General features: G+C 40.6%; 1 protein-coding gene across 3 annotated transcripts in view; it reads left to right on the top strand.

Moving 5' to 3' along the window:
- LOC147017312 (tumor necrosis factor receptor superfamily member 6-like) overlaps positions 1-21533 on the top strand; it is a 62556-nt gene that overhangs the window by 9154 nt on the left and 31869 nt on the right. For all 3 annotated transcript variants that reach the window (XM_085846833.1, XM_085846831.1, XM_085846832.1), the window contains one exon: positions 13111-13231. In XM_085846833.1, coding sequence (XP_085702959.1) covers positions 13187-13231 — 45 coding nt within the window. In that variant the 5' untranslated portion in view covers positions 13111-13186. The remainder of the gene's footprint in view (positions 1-13110; positions 13232-21533) is intronic.

The following is a 21533-nucleotide window of genomic DNA, read 5'->3' on the forward strand; positions in this document are numbered from 1 at the left end:
CGCACGAGGCCGCCACGTGCGCGGCTGCGGGAGTGAAACCCGGTCCGTAGACGCCAGCGGTGGATGTTGCCGATCCCGCGGACGGACAAAAGGTAGACAGGATTACGAATTTGGACCGGATGGGTTCTCCATGCGGGCGTGTGTGTGTGAAGCTCTGACGAGCAGAGCACATGTGTTCGTGTGGGGAACCCCTCGAAACGCGAGGCTTGTTTCTTTTGATACGCAGGGTGACGTCATGGCTGCACATGTGGTTGGAATCCGGCAGGAGGGGTATCCCTGCGGGAGGGTATCGTCCAAGGAGGGACGAGGTGTGTGAGCAGCTGCCATGACGTCATGGGCAAGGTGCGCAGGTTGCGAGTTGCCGCGCTGGTGCTGCGCGATGAAAAAAAAAAAAAGTTGAGCAAAGCAGGCCTCACTTCCAGGTGAACAGGATTCCCGAGGCAGGGGTGAAAGACCCCCTGTCCTAAGCACAGGATGGAACTAGTTAGGGGGAAGGGTTAGCATAGCTAGACCGGTCTCATGGGGCAGGGTTAAGTCCTCATGGGTCCCGTGGAATGGATGAGGTAGAGGGATTCAGTTCAGATTTAGGATGGGAAATGACATTTCGGAGACAGTGACAGACTGTGAGTGTGTAGAGGGGACGTTGCTTCGCTACGTAGTATTAAAAGGAATGTGCTATAGTTTAAGGGATGACGAGGGAGCACGAAGTAGTTGAGGGGAAGTAGTGAGCAGGATGGCAGAGTTCAGCGATTGAATGTGAGAGTTGAAGAGTGGAAAAGGTACATGTTGAGTGAGTGAGGCCAGCGGGTCTGTGTGAATGGAGCGAAGGTGGAATGCATGGTGCGATGAGTGATTGGGGGGAGGAGTGATTCCCGCCCAAGGGACCCCAGGGTCAGTGTAGAGTGAGTTAGGGGGTAAGTCAAATTGACAAAAATGGAGGTCGTTTTGTTGTTGGTGGGAAAGTAGGCTCGATACCCGCTTGGAGGGGTGCAGGAGCCCTGTTGACGGGTTGGGAGCGTGGCTGCGAAAGGTGAGTATCGATGAGTGGGTACCTCGGGCACCGGGCTTGTCGGCTGCGGTAGGCCAAGGGCCCATGGGGGGCCAGGATAGTGTTGTGGGCACGGGTGACCCGCTGATGTGGGGCTCGGGGAGCCATAGGCCGCGTGGGCAGTGCGTGGGCACGGGTGACCCTCGGAAAGGGGCCCGGGGCGCCAGCCTGCCACGTGAGCGTTTCAGGGGAGTCACCAGAGAGGGCACTCCCCGGTGTTTAGGGAGCTGGTAGGCTCGGAGGCAGTGTAGTGCCCGGGGGTGCCATCGTCGGAGAATCGGCAGAGGGTAGTGCCTGCAAAGGGAGCCACGCATCTCAGCCACGAAACCGTGTGAGGGCACGGAAAGAAAATTGGGGGGGGCGAGGCCCGAAATTGTAAGGACACCAACACAAGCGACGGGAATCCTGGTTGATAGAACCAATAGTTTAAGCGAGAGGCGCTTGTTGAAAGCCCCGGGGTCGTTCAAAAGTTAAATGGATAGGGTAGATAGGAAGTGTACCCCTCCACACCATCCATCCCTTCGCTCATTGTGGGCCGCTGGACCCACTTTGGGTGAAAGATCGCTGAACTCCGAGGAGGCCATCCTGGGGCTTCATTGGGCCTCGACACAGGACGCTAGCTCTCCCTCATTCCCCTCCAGGAAGGGAACATAGGGGTTGGGAGTAGGTTAGTCAGACAAAGACGATAAAGGGGGTGAGGAGACGAATTCATAGTGGGGAAAATAAAAATAAAAAACAAAAAAATAAGTTGAGGGCTAAATTGGTTTTTGACAAATGAAGGGAGTGGGTATGAACAGAGACAGGCAAAGGCGATAGGTTGGGAGGGAGACGGTTAGGAAGGTCCAAGCCTGCCTTCTGAGTGGCCAGCACCACCGCACTCCCTCCACCAACCTCCACTGAAAGGCAAAGGCTGTCCAACTTCATCGGCTGGCTGTGTTGCTGCAAGGCCTGTGCCGGCTGGATCGTCTGTCGGCTGTGTTTACTGCAAGGTCTGTGCCAGCCGGATCGTCTGCTGGTGTTTTGCTTCAAGGCCTGTGCCGGTCGATCATCTGCCGGCTGTTTGCTACAGCGGCCTTGTCATGCCATGCCTTGCCTACCTACCTTTACCATCCATGCCTACTGCCCATGTCCACCAGCCCCGTTCTGTTTTGCATCCCCCCCCCCTCTTGTTCATTGCCATGTGCACCAGGATCCTCGCGCACGTTTGCAAGGACTGCCCTGTAGGCAGCTGCAACACGGGACTGTACCAGCGGCCCGTGCACCGGTTGTTTGTTCACTGATTTCATTTTAAGAAGAGGGAGGCCTTGGACTGTGCTTAAGCAGCCTGGCCCCCTGCTTGTGGCTGTTGTTTTTCTTGCAGAGTCCATAGATCCTGGGGCATGGAGTAGTGTAAATTATAAGGTTAAGTTGTTAAGTTGTGTATTGTATATGAGTGCGCCTCCGGCATGTTTGTCTTAGCGCCGGCAATTTATTTAAGTCGTCCGTATGAGTGGGTTTGTTTCGTTAGTTACTCAGCCCGTAGGTTATTTATTTTGGGGACACGAATACCATGAATGTGCAACTCAGGGATCCGAAGGTAAAACGTACTAGGGGAGAACCGACACATGATGGCACACGAAAATTCGGCGACTCGGGCCGAGTCTGTAAAAAGGAGAGGGGGTAGTGTTACGGCTGTGGAAATTCGCAGACCACCATAAAGGTCCTTAGATCAGTTATGACGATAAGTAATTGTGTAGTTAGATTTCCCCACCGTTGTTTAGAGGGAATTTCCGTGTTCACAGGGCTGTGATCCTTTGAGTTCGCCGTTTTTCTTTTTGCTTACATTATTTTGGACCAATCATCCCCCAACAACCAAATCGCCACCACCAACATCATTCCCAAACAACTACAACTCAAACACCACAACCTTCGCCTCTTTACCTCCACAACTCCACCCCGCAAACATCGCTTCACCGCCATTCTCAAACGACGCCCGCCAGCAACCAAATCGCCACCACCAACACCCTTCCCAAACTACCGCAGCAAACTCCCAGCACCTCCACCTTTCTACCACACGTCGTGCCACGGGTTGTGAATGGGTTCCTTTCGCCTCGAAAAGCAGATCAGGAATGATTCACGCCCACTTTTTATCCACCCAATGGCTGAGCATCAGGTGGTGTGGCCTCGCCTCCGAACCCGCTGTGATCCAGAAGTTTGCATATACGCCCTCCCCCGGCCTATATAAGCGCGAGCACGGTGCAGCTCGCGGCAGAAAAGTGGCAGCAGCAGCAGTGTCGGTGTGCAGTCTGGAGAGTCGGGAGACGGGACAGTCAAGTGGCAGGAGGAGTGTCGGTGGAGAAGTGGCAGCAGCAGCAGTGTCGGCGGAGAGTGGCAGTCGAGTGGCAGTCTGGAGGGTCTGGAGAGCGGCAGTCGATTGGCAGTCTGGAGGGTCTGGAGAGCGGCAGTCAAGTGGCAGTCAAGTCTGGAGTCAGTGGAGTGTAAGTCAAGCAGTGTCAGCGGGGCAGTCAAGTCGAGTGCAGGGTCAGCAGTGCAGTGTGTCGGTGTCGGCAGTCTGGAGAGTCGGGAGACGGAGCTCGAAGCCGACGGGAAAGGCAGACGGGGAGCTCCGGAGAGAGCTCGCCGGCCATGCCAGGGGCACGAAGCCAGGCGCAGCTACGCTGATATTGCGGCTTGCCCGCCATCGCGCCACGAGGGCGCGGGTAAGACCCTTCGGTCTAGTGGACCTGGCCGCTCATCCAGGTTCCACACGCATTTGGTCCACGAACCTGTCTGCCACCCTTGCCTTTGAGGGTGGCTTTTTCCTTTGCTTTTGTGCAAATGCATGTGGTGGCGCCGTCTTATAAGTTGAATTGTCTAAGTGTGCGTGTGGAATGAAGACCTTATTCGGTTGTGGCTCTTCATTTGCTTGCTTGACTGTACATACGTGCCTGAATTACTGTATGGCTGTAAAATACGTGCTTGTCTGAGTGTGCAATAAATGTGCTTGTCGAACTGTTCCCCGTTTCGTTGCGTCCTTTCCCTTGTTTGAAAGTTCCATCTTGCATCACGGAAGGAATTGGTCGAGGGGTGTAAGCACCCGGTAAATAATCACGTCCGTCGCGGCCAGTGATAACACTGCTCGGTTATCACTGAAGCACGGAACGGACCACTTTAATGGTTCGTGTCCTTGGCAGCCAGCGGCGAGGTACGATCGCCTGGTTAACTACCCGCGCAGGTATTTAGGTAGGTCGAGTTTGGTGAACAACCCTATCTTGCGTGGGTGGCCGATTGGCACGATTGTGGTGGGGTCGAAAGACCCACCCATGACTCGCGCCTGGCGGTAGTTCCAAGGAGGGTCACGACGGAATTGTCCGTTCCGGTGGGCGACGCGGTCGCGATTTGAGTTACGTGGCCGATCGCACGCTGGGTGGACCGAAATTCGTAACAATATTAAAGAGTGTTAATTATCTTTGGAAAGGGTGTTTGAAGTATTGTGAGATAATTAAGATGGATTTTGTCCAGCAGCCCTTTCTCATATGAGGCCAAATCAGGAAATTCGTTCAACACCCCCTACAGAAAAGGTTTGACTTGACAGGGTGGTAGAATAGACCCTATAGAACACCTTGAGGTGGTATGTGGTTTCAAGTTGTGGTATCATTAAAATTCTACAGGCCATAATACATACCAAGGGTACTTACCAAGAGAGTCACTGTGGGCTAGCAAAATTTAGGGGGAGGGGTAACGTAAATGTCAATATCTTTGTCTAGACTCAACCAATTTTCAATATTGAGTTATTATTGGCTTCCTATTATAATTCTCTATCAGAGCATGTGCAGTTATTTGAAAATGGCCTTTGCCATGGCATCACCAAAGCCAGCAATGCCAACCCTCCCGATTTCATCGGGAGGCTTCCGAAAATGCACCCAAACTCCCGCCCTTACGATCACTATCCTTATCCTCCCGAAATTTTGATATTTTTGCACTGTTCACTAATCAGAATGTACTAGTATGAGAATTGAATGAAAAGCATCGTCTGCTACGTATAGCATGTGGTAACTCCATAACGTTCGCTGCTACCAAATTGTACGTAAAAAATTGCAAATTCAAATGAGGAGCAGCGAAACATTGGGTCTGGATCTCGCTTATGCGATCATGCACTGAGATTTAGTGCATGCGGTTTGTGTGCAATACAGTGCATGCGGTATGTATGCACAGTGTATATGCATGCGATACGCTCACTGCATGCAGCTGGGCCCCGTACCAGCCCGGCGGTCGCGACCACCGAGCGGTGTTTAACAGCCGCTAGAGTTCTACGAGTCGCGCTGCAGCTGTGGAACATCGACTTCGAAGTTACCGATGCTTCAAGCCCTCGATGTTGATTACGAAATGGCAGAAAAGAAGCTTACGAAGACCAAGAAATGGTCTCAGAAGTACAAGACCGAATACAGTCTCCAATACCCATGTATTCGAAAGTCTGAAAGAGGAATTCATCATGCGTATTGTACAGTATGCAGCGTTGATATTTCAGTTGAGCACGGAGGTCGCGATGATATTCGGAAGCACGTTGGAAGCAAACGGCACACAGACATTGCAAAGGAGAGATCTTCGAGCACGAGTACCGGTACACTTCTGAATTATTTCACCAAACAAGGGACAAGCGAGGAAGAGGATGTTACCCGAGCGGAACTTCTCTTTAGTGGATTTATTGTGGAACATAACTTGCCCATATCAGTCTCAGATCATGCTGGACCTCTATTTCAAAAGATGTTTCCAGATTCAAAAGTTGCTTCAAAGTATGGATGTGCAAGAACAAAAACTTGCAAGATGTGCAAGAACAAAAAAAAAAAAAAAAAAACAAGAACAAAAAGCAAGAAAAAAAAAAAAAAAAAAGAACAAAAAAAAAAGAACAAGAACAAAGAAGAAAAAAAGAACACTGGTCAACAATTTTTTACTTTCTGAATGTTGTCTAGATTTCTACAAGTGAATTAGGGTATTCTGGCACTGCTGAATCAGGAAATGGCATCCGTTTCTCTCCATCAGGTCAGGTTTTTGTGCTAAGTTGATTTGAAAAAATCAGATCTTGTGACAAAATCAATTACATTTTTGTGGCATTATCAGCTGATTTTTGTCAACACATATCATCCTAAACATGTTTTTAAGAAAAAAAAAATGTTTTGCCATCAACATTTATTGATTACATGATAGAAACATCGATTACTGTCATCAGAATGGTGGGCATTGATAAAGGTAAGTACAAGTAAATTGCATGTTGCGTCACCACTGTTCAAACTTCAGGGCTTGAACTTCCGTTTCTTCGAACTCCTGGAATGTTCAGCGGCAGGGAGGTCTCTCTTCAGATTCCAACAGTAGTCAGCCATCATGACTGCGTCCCAGCGACCCTGATACCTGGTCTCCATCTCCTTCATGTCCTGATGGAATCTCTCCCCCTGCTCGTCACTCATTGAACCCAGGTTCTCAGGAAACCGGTTCATATGTGAAAATAGGTAGTGCATCTTGATGCTCATGTTGCAGCCCAGGTTTCTGAAAGCAGTCAGCATGTTGTTGACAAGTTCTGTGTAGTTTCTGGCCTTATTGTTGCCAAGAAAGTTCTTCACTACCAAAACAAATGTCTTCCACGCTTCCAGTTCCACTTCGTTCATTGAGTTTTTGAACTCTGGATCTCTGATGAGCTGACGGATCTGAGAACCATCAAAGATGCCAGCTTTCAACTTCTCCATGGTCAATCCTGGAAAAGCCTGGCACAAGTAAGTGAAGCAGTCACCATCTTTGTCCAGAGCCTTGGTGAACTGCTTGATTAAGCCGAGCTTGATGTGCAGCGGTGGGAAGAGTATTCTGTCTCTGTCCACCAGAGGGTCGTTGATGACGTTCCTTTCTTTGCATGGCACCAATTCCTCCCGCACAGGCCAGTCCTTCTTCGTGTAATGCTGAGCACGGTCCCTACTATCCCACATGCACAGAAAACATGGGTACTTGGTGAAGCCAGACTGTTGTCCCAACAAAAAGTTCACCATCTTCAGGTCAACACAAATAAACCACTTATGCTGATCATAACCAATTTTCTCCAGCACGTACTTCACCACTTCATACTTCTCCTTCAGTGTAGTCGAGTGAGCGATGGGTACAGAGGCAAACTGGTTGCCGTTGTGTAGCAGAACACATTTCAGTGATCGCTTGCTGCTGTCAATGAACAGTCTCCAATCTTTGGGTTCGTACTGTGGCACTCCAAGCTTGAGCAGAAGCGCATGTCATAAATTGGCGCATGTAGGTATTGTACATTCTTCAGAGTTCGTTATTTCAAGAAATACAACTTTTTTGTATCACATTATTACAAAATCTTCCCCATTAACTTTAGTTTTGATCCACGAACTTTATGCTTTGCCTCACCAATTTTTGGAAGATTTTGAGGTTTTATGACTTCAAACTGATCCCTTTTCGACATAATCACCTAGAACTTTCGTACCTGAATACTTCTTGTCATTAAAATAATTATTTACAATCAAAACAATTATTTGACATGACATTTTACCCCCACCAACTTCTTCTAAAATGCTCCACACATGCGTACATGTGAACAAAAATGTAAAAAACGACATGTGGCCATATCTCAAAAACTTGACCTGATTGAACAAAACTAATGTGAGTTTTGGATTCAGCGCATCAGATTCGTCCTAAATCAGCTTAAAAAATGCAGACAACAAATTTGTTGTTGACCAGTGTAATTGGTGAGTTGTCAAATGTTACTGCTTCATCTATTGCCGATATTGCTCGACTAGCTCCATTTAGCCTAGCTACAGACGGTAGCAATGACAGTGGTGAGGCCCAGCTATATCCTGTCCTGATTTCGTACTATGACAACAGTGCTGGGATTGTGAAGCAAGGTTTGCTAAGTTTGCCTGCGTGCAAACAAGATTCCACTGGAGAAAACATTTTCAAACTGCTTGATCATGAGTTCAGTGACAGGAAAATTCCGTGGGGAAATTGTGTTTCCTTTTGTGCTGATAATGCCTCTGTCATGGTGGGCAAGCACAAAGGAGTCGCTGCTTATATCCACAAACAAAATCCAGAGTGCTACATCATGGGATGCCCTTGCCATATGATGCACAATACGGCCAAGAAGGCGGCTCAGGCCTTACCCATTGAATTAGATGACTTTCTCATCGATATTTACTACTACTTGGACAAAAGTAGTAAACGCGTCAAAGGAGTGAAAGCACTACAAGAACTCTGTGATGCCCGACACACAAGATTCTGAAGCATGTCGCAACAAGGTGGCTGTCCCTTGGTCAGTGCCTAGACAGGCTGATTGAACAGTGGGAGCCACTTCGCCTCTTCTTCAAAGAAGAAGTACGAAGAAAAATGCAACCAACTGTAGCCAAGACTCTAACAACGAGCAAGAAGGACGGCACTGTATCTACTGCCAGTACTGGCACTGCAGGATCAAGCACTAGTGGAGCAGCATTCACCACTACCACTGCAGTATCTGCTGTGAAGAAGACAGCAGGGACAGCACCAAAACCAATGCTGAGAGCAGGTAGCATCACCGGCCCTTCATCACGTTCATCTACAAAGCAGATCCCTTCAGAGTCGAGAAAGACTGTGATAGTCCCATCTACAGGCAAAGAAGGACCCAAGTTAAGTTCTGCTTTTGCCAAATCACTTGATAGAAGCTCAGCAAAACCTTCGAATCAGAGGTCTTCTTCCTTGGCTGCACCTACCTCAAGCTCTCTCCTCAAACGTAAAATTGGATCTGGTACTACGAGTCTGACCTCTTCTGCTGGCAGTAAACGCAAGTGTGATCGCCCTGCGGCTAAGTGTACTACGAGTTCTACAACTAAAAGCGCATCTTCCTCAAACACTGTGCAGGAATCTAGAGAAAAACGTGTCAACAGGATGTTCTTGTCTCCACAAACAAAACTCTATTGTTTCTTCCTTCGATATGCTAACAAGCTTTTTGAGAAGGGGAATCTTCTGCTCCAAAGGGACGAACCCTGTATTCATCTCCTGCACGGAGAATTGAATGGTCTTCTGAAAGATATCTTCGTACGGTTTTTGAAACCATCGGTGTCATCGGTTGCTCTGGTAAATGTACCCTTCTCTGACAGAAATCATCAGAAGAATGATGAGGACCTCATGATTGGGAACGATGCCAAACTGTATATAAGGGAACAAAGGAGTCTCAAGAAATCCACCTTCACTCTGAGTGAGTCAGACATCCAAGGTTTCTTCAGTGCAGTTCGCTCATATTATGTGAAAGCCTGCAATTACATCTTCAAAACCTGGCCGCTAGATGATGAATTAGCCAAGCATGCTCAGGTGCTGGATGTTAAGCTACACCAAGAAGTGGGGTTTGACTGTGTGGAGTTTTTCATCAAGAAATTCCCCTGTCTGTTCAGTGGCGGTGATAGTGACATATACAGTCTTGAGAGTGAATTCGCTCACTACCAGGCAGACGCCTCCATAGCTACAATTGCTACTGAGACAGTGAGAGTGGATGAGCAGTGGCATCGGATTTCACAGCTCATAGATCCCTGCACTGGGGCCAAGAAGTATCCTAATTTGAGCAAAGTGATGAAGGGAATCTTGGTCATTCCTCATTCGAACGCATCATGTGAGCGGGCACTCAGTCTTGTACGGAAGAATCATACTGAATTTCGTCCCAATTTGAGTGTCAAAACCCTGGAAGCTCTCTTAATTGAAAAACTAGCTCATAGCACCCCTTGCTACCAGAGAGAATACAGCAAAGACAAAATCAGAAGGGCTAAAAGAGCCACACAGCTGTCACTCAGCAAAGCTGCCATGGAAAAAGCAAGCAGCAGTAGTACCAGCCAGTAAGGTAAGAAAAATATTGCTTCTTTTGTGCTTTTTGTTAATCTTTGATTGTCCCCTAACTTACTAATATTAACATACATGTAACATTAAAAAGTGCACAATTTTCCCCTTTTTTTGTTCAAAAAGTGGGAATTCTTAACATGTTAAATGCTCCAAAATAGGGCTCAGAGGGCATTAGAGAGCATCTAGAACCCCAGAGCTTCCAGGGCCCTAAGGCGGGCCCTGGACCCCGCCGCAAGGGTCGAGCGCTCCGCGCTCGAGATGTGCGCTTCGCGCACATTATTTGGTGTCGGTTGAAAATCCTCCCTAATTCTGATTTCCAAAAGTTGGCATCTCTGCAAAGCTAAAATATCACACTAATTCAAACTTTCTGACATTTTTAATTGTGTTCTCATATGAAGGTGAACGGTGTTTCTTAATTACTACTGGTATGTATCCATTTTGGAAATCAAACGCTTAAGAAAGTATTGTTCTGCAGAAATTCATATACATACAGAGGCACGCATAAAGAAAACTGCAACTGTTATTTTTAGCGTTCGTCTTTTACTAGTGTATAGCAACACGGAAGCACATACATCAGAGCCGAGCATAATAGTTGTCTTTGGCAACATGGAATTACATTAGTGAAAGCCGAGTATAATAGTTGTCTCTGGCAGCACGGAAGCTACTCATTCATCATAGTGGATGATAATAGTTGTCATCGTCGACACGGAGCTGTGCATGACAACACAGAAGCACATTAGTGAGAGCGAATCATAATAGTTGTGCATGGTTGCACGGAAGCACATTCGTCAGAGCGGTTTGTAATATTTGTGTCTGGCAACAAGGAATCGCATCCGCCATGGAAGCATGAAGATGTCATCTGTTGTAACTTTTAGTCAGCGTCTTCTTCACCACTGGATTCAAAGATTGTTCTTGGATTTTCACAAGTTTCTTCGGCCATACATGCACATGCTTCTGTGCATGGCATGTGGTTGGTTCTGCATGTGCAGTCGGCTCGGCGACATAGAGAGTTCTTGCAGTGACAGACGGTCAGCTCCGGAAGACCCCGTGGTGCTGGATCTTTGGTCATGAGCACAGGCTGCAGCGCACCATCCCGAATTTTCCAGCCATGCCCAGCTGCTGGTGGAAGGCTCTGTGTAGGCTCCAATGCTCTCTCCCATACATAGGCCTGATAATTTCCTCACTTCATATGTTGCTGTAAGCTGTCGAATGTAGGGGGGAGATTTTCATTTCTTTGTCCCTTTTGACAGAACTGCCAGTATCTCACATTGTTCACTTTCCTCCCAGCCCCCTTGGTTGTTGAGTACATTGAACATATGAAGGCTTCGCATGCTTCTGAAGTGCTGTTGCTGAGCTTGGGTTCTTCTCCAAGCTGTCCCAGAATGGTCTGATGCTCTTTACTGTCAAGTAATACATTGAAACCCTTTTTCTTGCCGAGTCCTGAGAGTGCACTGTTTGAATCGCACCCAGTGAGTGCGTGGAAGCTGAGTAAAGCATTACACAGCTCAGGTCCTAGTTTGTGTGCCAAGCTGTGGATAGGAATATACCTAGCTTTATCCTTTATTCCATTCTGAAACCACAGCTCCCAACACTGGAGTTTTCTGTAGTGTGTGGTGCAGAGGACAGCCACATCTGTGTCAGGTGATTGAATCACAATCCTGTTGTGATAATGAGAGGCATGTTTTTCATGTAGCAATATTCGTGTGTCTGCCTCTTCATGATCTGACTTGAGGGGAACCAGTTCTTCGCAGTGCCCTCTGATGACTAGCACAGACTTCTGTGGGTTCTTGAAACCACCACCGATGACTAGGTGTTGACCATCAAGCAGAGTGTCTACCCCCATGTAGCACCATGTGTCTGCCAAGAAGGCACACAAGTTGACTTTGTTTTCTACATTTCCAATGTATTTGATCCACTGCTTTGGAATAGGAGTAGCTGGCCCTTGGAATGTCACCTCGAAGGCTGCAGATTTTCCTCGTTTCTCTCGCTCCCCAGCTTTGATTGAGAGGCTGGAGTACCGGTCGAAGACAACATCAACCCGCTGACAACCATTCCAACGTAGAGGGGCAGTAACCAGGCTGTAATACTTGAATGCCATTTCACCGAAGTTTGCAGCACCAGCGGACTTTGTCATCTGTACCAGCGCCATTGCACCAATGATGTGGGCCATAGACATCTGGCTGGTTGTGACTTGTGGCAGTTTTGGATTGACATCTACCTTCTTCTCTAACTCAGCAATGAGTACGCTCTTGTTGGTCTTCCTCAAGCTGCCATCGTAATGGGCCAGGGATAATGGCACTGTTGATAACTCGTAGCTGAGGAGTTCTCTCAGATTGATGTCCCTTGACTTTCCTGTGATCAGAAGGCGGCCAAAGAGTTCACGGTCAGCACGAAGAGTGATAACTTTCTCATCAGTTAGCTTCACTGTTTTCTTCTTGCTTAGTGTGACAAATGTTTTGATCTTCAGGTTTGGCAGGGAATCCCAAAATGTCACTTCATTGGTATTCAATCTCTGTTCAACAAATGTTTCCATTTGAGCTGTGCCGATCTGGTAGGAGTTAACCTTGCGTGTAGCAGCATCTGGGGCATCCTGATACCTGTGGCAATATTGATCAGTGACGAAATTCCATCATCAACGTTGTCGAGGGAGAAGGGATCAGTCATAATCTCTGACGTGATGATGGTCAGCAGCTTCTGAACATCACTTTCATCTCTCTCCACCCTCTTGTGGTTGTACAGTTGAATGAATATCGACATTTCTGTACATATTCTGAAAGAGAATTATAATACGAAGCCAATGATAACTCAATATTGAAAATTGGTTGAGTCTCGACAAAGATATTCACGTTTACGTTACCCCTCCCCTAAATTTTGCGAGCCCACAGTGACCCTCTTGGTAAGTATCCTTGGTATGTGTAATGGCCTGTAGAATTTTAATGATACCACAATTTGAAACCACATACTACCTGGAGGTGTTCTATAGGGTCTATTCTACCACTCTGTGAAGTCAAACCTTTTCTGTAAGGGAGTGTTGAACGATTTCATTTTTTTCAGGTCCTTCCTCCTGGACAAATTATGCTGTTTCATGACCTGAATATGAATAAATGCATAAAATATGGGGGTGCAGACTGAAATTGAAATGATATCAGGGGGTGAAGGTGATTCACCATTAAAGATGAAGCCTTGAACTGAATGTTTTGCGGTCAAGTGATCATTTGCTTGTTCCCCAGCATACAAACTTCGAACATTGAGTGAAACAAACTGGACAAAATCTTTCACGAATTAAACTATTGCATTCCGGAAGCCATGATGGATCTCCTGTGGCGGGTTTCTCTGATTACCTACATCACGGTATGTTTCATTTGAGTTATTCTATCCTCCATAGATAAACAAAATGCCACGTTGTTTCAAGTGTTTAACTGTCTATTTTAAGTCCGTGTTCTGTTCTGGCCATTTTGTAATTGTACAGAGAGTATGTGGTATTGGTAGTTTTTTTCTTCATTGTGACTCAATGGACAATAGGTGCACTGTGGAAAGAAGGAAAGCTCACATTGTCTGTTATGTCATCTCCTTAACTGTCTAACTGAGGATGATAGTAGGAATTGGGGTTTAAGTAATTTACGTGATGTATTTGGAGTAAAGTGTACATGTGTTGCACATTGGTCGTTAATTACATACATCGTGTGTGTTCAGGGAACGACTTGTGCTGGACATGTTTGATCATTTTTGTGTAGTTCAGAATAACAGGATTTATTTGTTCAAACTTGGAAGCACTTTTGATATGATACTCGAACCGCAAATTTTGCAACAAATGTATATTCTGAAAAAAAGACGAACAAGAATAACAATCCATTTATGAGGATCTTGTTATCAATGTTCATCAACAAAACATATGCAGCAACACACTGGATCAGATTCCAACCAGGAAGGGTATTTGTAAAATCTATCTTGGATCAGCAAATTCATTGGCTCAGCATCAAGATCCAATATGCCAGAAAGGAAGTAACTTTTGTTACAGTCAGTTTGACTTTCATTGTATCGATTGGATATTCCATGTCTGAATGGCGAGCTGATAAACTGTCTTCATGTTGATTTGATATGATTTCGTTGATTTTTACCCTCGCCGAAGGATTCGGAGAGGGTATTGTATTTGAGTCTGTCTGTTTGTCTGTCTGTGGTTTTGTTTGTTTGTCTTTGCTTGTTTGTCTGCGAAGAACTTTAATGTTTTTCTCCACAACTGCTTGTCGGATTGAGACAAAATTTTCACCATTGGTGCGACTACTCATGTAGAATGTTTTAATGATAATTCTGACATCATACGTCACGTGGTGTGGCAGCCATATTGGAATAACGGAAAAACTTTGGACCACTGTATCTCTGAAACCGCAAGGAAAAAATTGAAACTTGGCACATAGCAAGTACTCCTCATAAGGAATGAGTGTGAATTTTTTTATGACATCATAAGTGCTCATTATGACATCATAATTGCATATGCAGAACATCACATCCAATTGGTATGAAAATTTTTGAGGGTCATCTTGGAATAAACTGGTCCACAGAAGAAAAAAAAATAATGATGTCATCGGTCATGTGATTCAGCAGCCATATTGTGTTTTTGTTTTTTAAACCCTTCAAAAATCTTCTCTGAAGTGGCTGAACAGATCGAGGCAAAACTTTACACGTATAATTGCCTGTCCATGAGGAACAAAAGGATCACACATATGATGTCATTGGTCACATGGTTTGGCAGCCATATTGGATTTACCCTAAAAGCTATGACAATACACCACTCAAAAGATGTCCTGGCGAGGGTTTTTGTAATCTTTTAAGATTTTTTTTCTTGTTCGATCTTTCTTTTGATATAATTCCATCGATTTTTTTTTTTTTTTAGATATTCATGTTGAGATGATTTCATTGATTTGTTTTTTAGATCTTCATATTTGTATGATTTCATCGATTTTTAGATATTTATATGATTTAATTGATTTTTTTTTAGATCTTCATATTTGTATGATTTCATCGATTTTTAGATCTTCATATTGATAATATTTAATTTTTTTTTTTTTTAGATCTTCATATTTTTATGAGTAGGGTGAATATACTGATTCTGCCTCACTTTTCCCAATGTAAATGAATGGGGGGATTTTCAGCGATTCATTTTTTTCCCCCCTAAAAAGTAGACCCCCTTTTTATCCCAAGGTATATTTATTTGTCTCCCCTTTTAACATAGGGACACTTTTATTCAAATAACCAATGTAATAAGATAAAGATTTGTTCAAGTAGTAGAGTAGTAATGTGATTTGTTAAAGGTGATTCTAGAGAAATATCTGAAACATGTAAGCCTCGGGACACTCTTTTTCAAATAACCAATGCATATTGTTTTGCTCACTCATTGAACCTATAAGTATTTGTTCATTCTCAAATTCCTTCAATAGTTAAATTTTCTTTGCACAATAATCCCCATCTAAAATATTTAAAAACAAAACATGTGAATCTTTATATTTTTTAAGATACCCCTTTTGTGCCATTATGAAATGATAAACTTCTCTTAATGCTCTTGTTTGACCACCTCCTGAGCCACATATCATTTTGACATTATAGTAAATTGTTTTTTCATTGTTCAATTGATAACCATGAATGTTTTCAGTCCATTCAAGGATATTTATTTTTTTTCTTTACATCCTCTAACTTACTAGTTTTTAAATTGATTCGCTTATTTGTTTTATTTACCTTTGTTTTAGTTATTTTTTCAACAAGACTTATTTGATATTTTTCACATTCGTTATGTTTTCTATTTATATACCAAGACTGAGATTTTCTGCACTCTTTAGTTTGATTAATACTTGGTTTGACCATCTATATATTGTGAAAAAACGTGGCGGTAGCCCTTAAAAAACCCTAACCCATCTTCCCATCGTTAAAACACAATCTATTCTATACACTCTATCACACAATATCCATATGGAACACAATCTATTCCATAATCGAAAAAAAATCTCTTATCATCAAAGGCTTCTCATGCCTTTTTATTTACTTCTTCACAATATATGTTATGTTTATAACTTCTTATTGTATTCATTTTCCTATATTCTTCTTTCTTATTCATCAAACAATTATAATAATTTCTAAAAGTTATTGATTTCTTTATTACATATTTCTTTATTCCCTTTAACCTCTTATCCATCTGATCATCATACTTATAAGCATATGCCTTTGCTCTCAATCCAATAAACTCACTCATTACTTTTCCACCCAACTCATCTTTAAACTTACCAATAACCTTTTCATTCTTTTTGGAAAATAACTCACTCTTCTCACTAAAATTACTTGTATCATATACTCCAATATTTTTCTTCATATCTTTATAAACATCATCAGTTTTTATATTTAGAATAAAACTATCAGTGTCCATATACAACAATGAAACATTTTCACCATACTCTTTCTTTGTCATTATACAAATAATCATACATCAATATCTTTGATAAATCAAGAACTGCTGTTCCAATATAAATTGGTTTATCCATTACAATACTTTCCTTTTCCATATGAATAGCAGAAAAGTTCTCTGAAAAAACCTCTTCTCTCTTAAAACTTGGTTTATTTATCAATCTAGAAGCTTCTTTCCAAGATGTTGCAAATCTAATGTTTTGCCTGTTTCTAACATTCTCCATTGTCTTTCCAAAGACAGCATTATTCATCAATTTATAGAATTCCCCTTCAAATTTTACTTTTGTATTTGTTCTCATATCTGTATTGAATTTAATATACTTTTTCATCCAAGGACTTTGTTGAAATTTTAAAACTCTATGAATTTTAGCTACTCTCAATCCTTCTCTCAAAAAGTATTTTAAGCTTCTCTGATGCAAAACATATCCCTCTTTATCATAGAATGTTGTTAATAACTTTTCTGTTGATTTGCCTTTAATATTGAAACTTTTATGATAATCACTTAACCATTCTTTGGGGTTTCTTTCTCACATGCAAAAGGAAGGTCTTTATGCTTATTATGAAGATCACTCGGGTACCTCAAATCAACTTCAAAATAATAACCTTCTTCTTCCTCATTCAATTCCTCTTGAGAAGAAATAACAATATTTATCAAAGCCTTTTCATAATCCTTTTCTTCCACCCACTTTAATTTACCATAAGGCAGAGATTGAGACATTGCCCATCCATACAAATTATTAGCATCAAAATACATTAAATAATTACTGTCTTTTTCACTTTCATAATTTGGAAGATATTTATTATTTGCTTTAGCATATCTTTTTGAACATACTTATGATATTCCACCTCTCTTCGACTTCTCAATCATCAAAAGCATATCAACATCACTGATTAAATCTATATCTTGTTTTGTCATTTTCAACATTGCACTCCAAGCTAAACCAGGAGCTGTGAAATAGTGGGCAGGATCTAATCCATAACAATTTTTTATTATGACAGAGTGATCTCCAAGCTTCAAACACATCAGCTAACAATGAAACATCTGTTTTTAGATACAAATCATGATATTCTCCAAGGTTCTTTATCTTAAATATTTTCCAAATTTTTTGGGTGTGTTTATATTCCTTATCACTTATCTCTTCTTCATAAAGATTATTATAGAAACTTTCTTCTATAATATGAAGGAAGTTGTGTTTCTTTAAATCTCATAAATGAATCCATATAATCATAAGGATAAATTCCCTTACTTGTAAGAATTTTCTCTTTACTTTGAATTTCATTCATTGTTTGAATTTCCTCTCGAGTTAGAATTCCCTCTTTAATCAGAATTTCATCTTTAATCAGAATTTCCTCTTTAGTTGGAATTTCATTCATTGTTTGAATTTTCTTTATAATTAGAATTTCATCTTCAGTTAGAATTTCTTCATTAATTTCATCATTAATTAGAATTTCCTCTTTACTTTGAATTATCTCTTTAATCTGAATTTCCTCTTTAGTTAGAATTTCCTCTTTTGGAAACAATGAATTAAGATTTGGAAAAGACCCTGTGGAGCTTAGATTTGATGCGAGGTCGGCGATGGTGTTCCCAGAAACGTGTAAGAATCTAGAAACCGAATACGAGTTAAAGGTTTTGTGAATATCATTTTTGTAAATGAAATATACTTTTGACTTGTGTTTGTTATGGCAGAAATATTCCCTGGTGTTTTTGAAAGTTCATTTATAAATAGATGTGTATCATAGTTGGCGCTGTTGTGAAGAAAGACTGGAATAAAAGAAGGAAATTTATAATTACGATTACAACAGGAATGAGCGGGACCTCTATATTTACCAGTAAGATGACAATGATCCCTAACTTTAGACTCCTCAATTTCCTCCTCACAAATATGACAGATATTGTTCTTTCTAAATTCTAATTTTTCTTCTTCGGTGAATTTCATCGGTTCATTTGTTTCTTTCATTAATTTAGTTAGTCTTATACAATCCTTTTCTAATAGTTTTACAAACTCTTGTGAAGTCCAAGCTGTTAGGGTAAGGGTTTTTCCACTATAATGTTCAAGTTTATTATACTTTTCTCCAACTGATGATTTGATATAATAACAGAAACCACAAGGAATATGTTTTTGATATTTATTTGTATATGATTCTTTTGGATTAGGAGAAGCAGTATTAATTTTTTTTTAGGATACATTCAAAATCACTGTATATCACAAATGGGTGCATGATAGATTTATTATAATCTTAAAAATAAATCTTTTTACCAGGTTTAGGCATTGTAATTACAGCTGATTTATGATTACTACAATATTTTGAATGTTGTTCTAATCGTTCTTTTGTATGAAATGAATTAAGACATCGCTTACAAGGATATATTTTGTTTGCTGTTCTGAATACCTGAGAAGAGATTAATCTTGATAAATTATTGATGTATGTATAATGTGAATTCATTCCAACACTAAAATATAAAAGATCAATGTGTGTTTCTTCATTTTTAGAGTTGTTTGAAATTTTTAATATTTGAACTTTGTTTGTATCCGTTAATCCATATACATTAATAGAAAGATGATTCTTTTTCTCAAATTTAGGAATATCTGTTAGTGGCATTGGGAATTTAAAATCTTTAATGTCCAAGGTATTCTCATATTTCATATATTGTTTTACTCTTTCTGAATTACAATTTGGTGGATGTAAGTGAGCAAGGACAGACCAGAGAAAACATTTATTATCATTGTTCTTAATATTAACAACTGCCTTCTTGAGTTTTATTTCTTTTGGTAATTCAAGAAAGAAGAAGCTTTAAGACTGTTTGACTTTAGAATGTGTCAATCTAAAAAGATGATTTTTTTAATATTAAATCCACTTCCTACCACTGTATTATCAACATCCTCCTCTTGTCTTGATAGTTCTTCATACATCCTATTCAAAAAATCTTGAAATGATGTTATAAAATGAAGATCTGTTCTTATATAAGGAGTTTGTTGTTCATCTTGTCTTTTCATATTCATTTTCACTCCCATATAAAACGTTAAAGTTTTCATTTCTTTTAATGTCTTTCTAATAACTTTTTCAACATCAGGTTTCACTATTTCAATTGATTCAGCTATTGATGATGGACCGGGTTCTCCAAATTGAAAAATCCTTATTTTTATATGCCCTTTAAATGCCCCATCAGTGTTTTCAATATAATAGTCTCCCTTTACTTTAAACTCATTTTTCTTGTGTTTTTGTGATTGAAGATGTCTATTATAACTACTCTTCAAAACATCCTTTGAGCAGATATCACAATGTTTTCTTTCCAACTCAAGAGGAGATATTTGATGAAATAGATTAAATGTATGTTTGTTGGTTTGAAGGTGTTTTTTATAATATTTATATTCGTGATTACAAACATCGCAGTACGTTGTATTCACCATATTTATATAATAAAACTTTGCTTAAACTAAAATTTTCTTGATGAAAATTTTGTTTAATTTATAGGTGAATCTGTGCTTAAAACCATTTTATCCTCCAACTTTTTTCACTTAATAAATACAATGTTTCAAGACACAAAAGACAAGTTTCAATCAATCTCTTCATTTGTAAAAGATACTGAGAAATATGTCAAGGATGTAAAATTGAACAAAGATAGGAGATTGAAGATGTCCGAATTGAAAAATCCTTATTTTTATATGCCCTTTAAATGCCCCATCTGTGTTTTCAATATAATCGTCTCCCTTTACTTTAAACTCATTTTTTCATTCAATATTCAACAAACTCATTGAATATAAACTTGTGTCGTAACAACTATTGGATAAAAACAATTATGGTGGATAAGATGAGTTCTTCAATTTCCTTCAGTGGAAGGGCTTTTAGTATACCTGGTTGAACATCAATTAAAGTATCTCTAACAAAAGTTTCTCCTCTCCTTCTGGTAATATATTCAAAACTAGAAAAAGCAATGAAACAAGAAAGAGTATCAAAAAACAAAAACCTTATGGCTGAAGCTTTAGAAAGAAAAGATAAGACCATCTGTAATATACAAGGAGAAATTTGTATTTTTTTCAACAACCCTAAAGATGTAAATCCTGATGAAATAAAGGATGTTAATATATCAGGTGAAATGACATTTCGTTCAATAGTTGTTAAGGATCATTTTAAAATTACCTTTAATATAAAAAATGTTGTAGTTGAATCTGGTAATGAAAAAAAGTATATAGATATTGATGGTAATATTATTAAATATGAGTCAATATGCAACTGAAAGTGTAGATGAATTTCAGTTTAAGTAAAATTTTTACTTTATAAATATGCTAGACTTCCCTGATTCTCCATATGACAAATTTGAGAATTGTCCTGCGTGTGAAAGACGGGGATTAAACACAGAGTCAAAAGCCTATAAACAATGTATATTCTGTGATTATCTTCTAATTAATGATAATAAAAAAATTTCAAAAGGAAAATAATTATTTGAGATTTACACCAAAAATGAATTACTATACAGATTGATTAGAGAAATGAATGTAAAGTATGAGGGTGATAACACACCTTTCCTTACAAGGGAAGAAACTGAACGTATTAGAGAAATGTTCAAAGGATGGTTGTTATTTATTATTCATGGATGTGATTTTCAGGGAAATATCAACACAAGATATTGCATAAATAAAATAATGGATTATCTTGAAATTAAACCTGAACTTAGGATAAAATATAGAGTTTCTAAAAAAGCCAATAATAAATTAAATAACCTGTTTTCCAAATATATAAATGAATGATTTTTACCCATTTGGGAAAATAAGATAAAATTTAACAATCATAAAAATCTTCCAAATTCATTAAGATGTCTCATAGTTGGTTCAAGCGGATGCAGAAAAACCTGCTTACTTTTGAAGATGCTCCTGACTCCCAACTTTTTAGATTATGATAATTTAATAATTTTCACAAAGTCGAGTTTTCAACCAGAGTATCAACTACTCTCACAAGGTTTTAATGTTGGTCTTCAAAAAGAAGATATAATCGGTTTATTTAAACTTCAAAAAAACCTAAATGATTATAACATTGAAGATATAATTCAACTATTTTGTGATACACAGAGATGTAAAAAGAAATCAAAACCGATAACTTGTATTCTTAGTGATAATACGGATGATATACCGTCTCCCCAAGATTTGGATAAATCAAAAAAGGAACCTCGTTATCTTTGATTGTGTTAATGAGAGAAACCAAACGG

This window comes from Eptatretus burgeri, chromosome 11, assembly GCF_056783735.1.
Source record: "Eptatretus burgeri isolate ZD-2024b chromosome 11, Ebu_testis_v1, whole genome shotgun sequence".
Taxonomy (NCBI): Eukaryota; Metazoa; Chordata; class Myxini; order Myxiniformes; family Myxinidae; genus Eptatretus; species Eptatretus burgeri.